Source organism: Lampetra planeri, chromosome 12 (genome assembly GCF_965212315.1).
Source record: "Lampetra planeri chromosome 12, kcLamPlan1.2.h2, whole genome shotgun sequence".
Classification (NCBI taxonomy): Eukaryota; Metazoa; Chordata; class Hyperoartia; order Petromyzontiformes; family Petromyzontidae; genus Lampetra; species Lampetra planeri.
Genome location: NC_136118.1, coordinates 7,352,295 through 7,356,354, shown reverse-complemented (window position 1 = coordinate 7,356,354; position 4,060 = coordinate 7,352,295). Strand labels below are relative to the sequence as shown.

The 4,060-nt window shown below is 52.9% G+C and overlaps 1 protein-coding gene across 1 annotated transcript; it reads left to right on the top strand.

Moving 5' to 3' along the window:
* The first annotated feature begins 876 nt into the window (after nt 1-876).
* On the top strand, nt 877-3,770 carry LOC144721796 (uncharacterized). The gene is made up of 2 exons (XM_078599719.1): nt 877-1,491; nt 3,175-3,770. The coding sequence occupies exons 1-2, from the start codon at nt 1,146-1,148 to the stop codon at nt 3,768-3,770; spliced, it is 942 nt and encodes a 313-aa protein (XP_078455845.1). The 5' UTR covers nt 877-1,145.
* The last annotated feature ends 290 nt before the right edge of the window (nt 3,771-4,060 follow it).

Below are 4,060 nucleotides of genomic sequence, written 5' to 3'. Positions count from 1 at the left end.
TTAATCATCGGGCATGATCAGACCACCGCTGGATTGAAGGCCCTTTTCCCCATGAACCACGCCGTCGCCATCTCTCACGATCCTGAATGACCGCTGTACAGTCTATAATGTGAAGCCTGCGTCTATCCCAAATGCAACAGCACGCGCGTTCCCACGCACCTCGCGTGCTGCTGCCTATACAAGGCGGTCGATATATCTTGTGACCCCCATTTAATTGACCGACATTTTCCCCCCCCCTCTGCATATCCATTCATGTTTTAAATAAACATTACTTTAAAAAAATACCTTTAAGAGAACGAAAGGAGGTTATCATATTTGGACCACCCTGTACAATACTGCATATATATATACACATACCACCTCTAGCAGCGCAAACCGATTCCACCTGGAGTTCCCGCGCAGGTTTAACTTCCATCAAACCCGGCGATCGCTCCGCGCGCACTCTTAAGGGGCTGGCGTTAAAAACCCCCAAAACCTCCAGCGCCACATTTGTGTGTATAATATCGCGGGCTCCCACTCCCCCCTCCCCCCCCCCCCTCTTTATTAATACGCGCCGTAATTATGTATGAAGAGGAGAGCGAGGAGTCGAGCGAGGCGAGCGGTGTCATTGGCTCCGTGAGCCTCCCCCTCCCCCGGGCCGCGACAAATCCTCGCTCCCTCGGAACAGCGCGCCCAATCCAAGACTGCTCCGAGGACATCAGACGCGCTCCTGCAAAGAAAACGGCCGCTAAGGAAACGTCGATACAGGGGGTGGTGGCGGAGGGGGGGAGAGAGAGAGAGAGGGGAGAAAAAAAACCCCCAAAAAACCCCACGTTGACTAACTCCTCCGGCTCCCTCTTTGCCTTCCGTCTTCGTTGTTTTGGGGTGGTTTTTGTTTTGTTTTGTTTGAATCTGTGTACGTGTGTCATTCTCTCTCTCTCTCTGTGTGTCTGTCTCTTGTCAACTTAAATAGAAGCCAGTGTATCTCATTACGCGCCGCTACAGGGTTGAAACACAATCACAGAAGTACAAGAAAGGCAACGGAAGACGACAACGAAGGAAGAGGAGGAGGAGGACAGAGCAAAGATTCATCACGAACACACACACAAACTAAAGTTTTCCCAAGAGACCGACTCGCGCAGGCGCGCCTTTATGCCCGCGGGGCAATGACGGACAAGCAGTCCCCGCCGTGTAACGCGGCGCCCAAGTTCAGCATCCAGCGCATCCTGGGCACGGACCTGGCTGACTCGTGCAGGAGACCGAGCCACGGCGCCATCAAGGGCGACGCGTGGAGAGGCTTCCCGCTGTCCGCGGCCGGCGTCGACCTCTCCCTGTTCTCGACGAGCAACGGGCCCCACTACGCGACGGGCGCCAGGGAGACGCTCTGCGGCTGTAAGAAGAAGCGGCTCCAGGCAGCGACAACTCCCCCCGCCGCCGGACGGTGCCGCCCCGCGCAGGCAGCGGCGGACATCGATGCGCTCGTGTCGCCCGCGTCAAGCGTCTCGTCTGACGGTAAGGGGGGGTGGGGAGCGCCAGGCTGGTTTGTTGTGATGCTGCTGCCGCTGCTGCTGCTGCTGTCGATGTGGGCTACTGCGACAACGATAGTAACGGTAGCAGCGGCTGCGTTGAGCAAAGCTGGAGGATTCAGCAATGACCACCAACAGACACCACCACCACCAACGCGAGTAACACATCCCCCCCCCTACCCACCACTCTAAACAATAGCTATCAGCAACAATAACTACCGGCATTTACATTATCAGCGCCACCACTAGCGCCACCACCAACGGCCAACCAAAGCACCACCAACAACAACAACCAAAAACACCAATACTGTAACAAGAACCACCACCATTAAATAAACAATAGCCACCGCCACCAACAACTAATATCCAAAAACCACCAACAGCCATCAACAACAATAACCAGCAGCAGTAGCAACACCACTACCACCATCACCACCAACGACCACATGCAAGGCTCTCGGAATCGCCTGGTTGTAGTAACAGCAGTAGCGGGCCCGTGTCAAGTACATTGACCATTGCTCCACACACAAGTCTAGTTTATGGTCAATATAATGGCATTGCCCACGTGGATAACTCGATGTAGCTACTCGCAGTGCTGATTTAACAGGTGTGCCAACAATTAGTCTGCCGGTTAAGAGTGAACAGGTTTATGGAGCAAATAGATATAAGTGATATTATAAACGAGTAGAATTAACACAATGTCATGGGTGTAATTTTTGTAATTGAGTATTGTCACATATATGTGTGTATGTATGACAGTTGCTTTGATATAGATTTGCGTTGTTGGAGCATGCCCGTGTATTTGGGTTGTTTATTCTCAACAACATGAATATATTCGCTTGTTACCGATGAAAATATATTTAACGGCGACCTTTCCCCCGTAAATATTTAATTGTCTAGATCGAAGTAATTAATAATTTGTGTTGTTTTAAAAATACATTGTCAGGCTTATAAGCTTATCGGAGAGGACGTAAAACATGCCTCGGGAAAGTTTGAATTGAATCATTTTCTGCCACTTTCAATGTTAACGCACTCGTTGTTTAATCAGAGATCGACGTGTCCGTAACAAGATGACGAAGATAATTCTGACGCGTGAAACACAACACGGTTAATAGTGTTTTGGGTGAAGAAGACCACGCGACTTGTATTAAAAAAAAAACACATTCTATGCGCGCTGCGCTATGAACCCGACGGCCGAAGTTCGATTCCCGACCACGGATAACATCAGTGGCGAGTGGTGTCTGAACCCTCGGTCCCGCAATTCCCCCACCCTCTCTCCCTTCACCAACCCGCATTCCCGTGTGCGACTACGACTAACAACTTTAAACCATGGACGATATTAATGTCGCACTGTCCGAAAGTTAAATGTTAAAGCGGTGTAAATGCATATATTTAACGGCCAGAATTGGTGAATTGCATATTAGGAATAATCGAATAACTCGTCAATAACTTACAATCTCGATTAGTTGCTTTACATAAGTCATACGAATGAAGACTGGCTGACCCGAGTGGTGAAGTATGGTACAAGAAAACCCCCTCCATGCCCGGCACTGCGTGGGGAGGCGTTCGTCAATTGGTGAGAACTGAGACTCTCTCTCCAGTACATGCTTTTGTTTTTCGCAATTAACGCGCTGCATTATTTACGCCTCTTTTTTTTTTTGCACCGCAGCCACCAAAGAGACGTCCTTAGATTTATCAAACCCGGACGACGTCGCCGAAAGGGTCTCGCCGGACTTCAAGGCCCCGCCGCAGAAGCGCTCGGTGGGTCGGGTCACGGCTGACGACAGAGACTCCCAGGCGGAGGAGAGAGACGCGGAGAGCGTCGCGTGTCGGGCCGGGGACAGGGCCTGCGAGAGCCCCCCTCAGCACGGCAGCCCGCGTGCGCCCCCCAAGAAGAAGACGCGGACCGTGTTCTCTCGGAGCCAAGTGTTCCAGCTGGAGTCGACGTTCGACATGAAGCGCTACTTGAGCAGCGCGGAGCGCGCGGGGCTCGCCGCGTCGCTGCACCTCACCGAGACGCAGGTGAAGATCTGGTTCCAGAACCGGCGCAACAAGTGGAAGCGCCAGCTCGCCGCAGAGCTCGAGGCCGCCAACTTGGCGCAGGTGTCGGCGGCGCATAGACTCGTCCGCGTGCCCGTGCTCTACCGGGACGCGAGCCTCCTGCGCGCGGCGGCCGCAGCCTCGCTGCCCCTGCCCGGTGCCCTCTGCTTCCCGGGGGCCGGACTCTCTCAGTTCCCGACTTCGTTCCCCAGCAACCTCATCTGAAAACGAGTGCCCGCGGTAGCGACCCGATTGCAACATTTCGCAGCCACGTGCCGGGAAAGTCTTCAGCAATCGAATTTACTTCCTGAATCAGCTGGCCAACACGCGGGTGGAATCGATTACATTTCACTAAGAAGTGCCCGGCACCTGTGAAGTGACATGTCGATGATGATGATGCTGTTGATGTTCATTCAGGAAGTGAATTTAGTTCCCGAAGAAGCTCACGGGCACGTGGGGCAAAACGTTGGACATGGAGCCGAACAACACGTGGCACAACCGTGCAACGCGCGGAA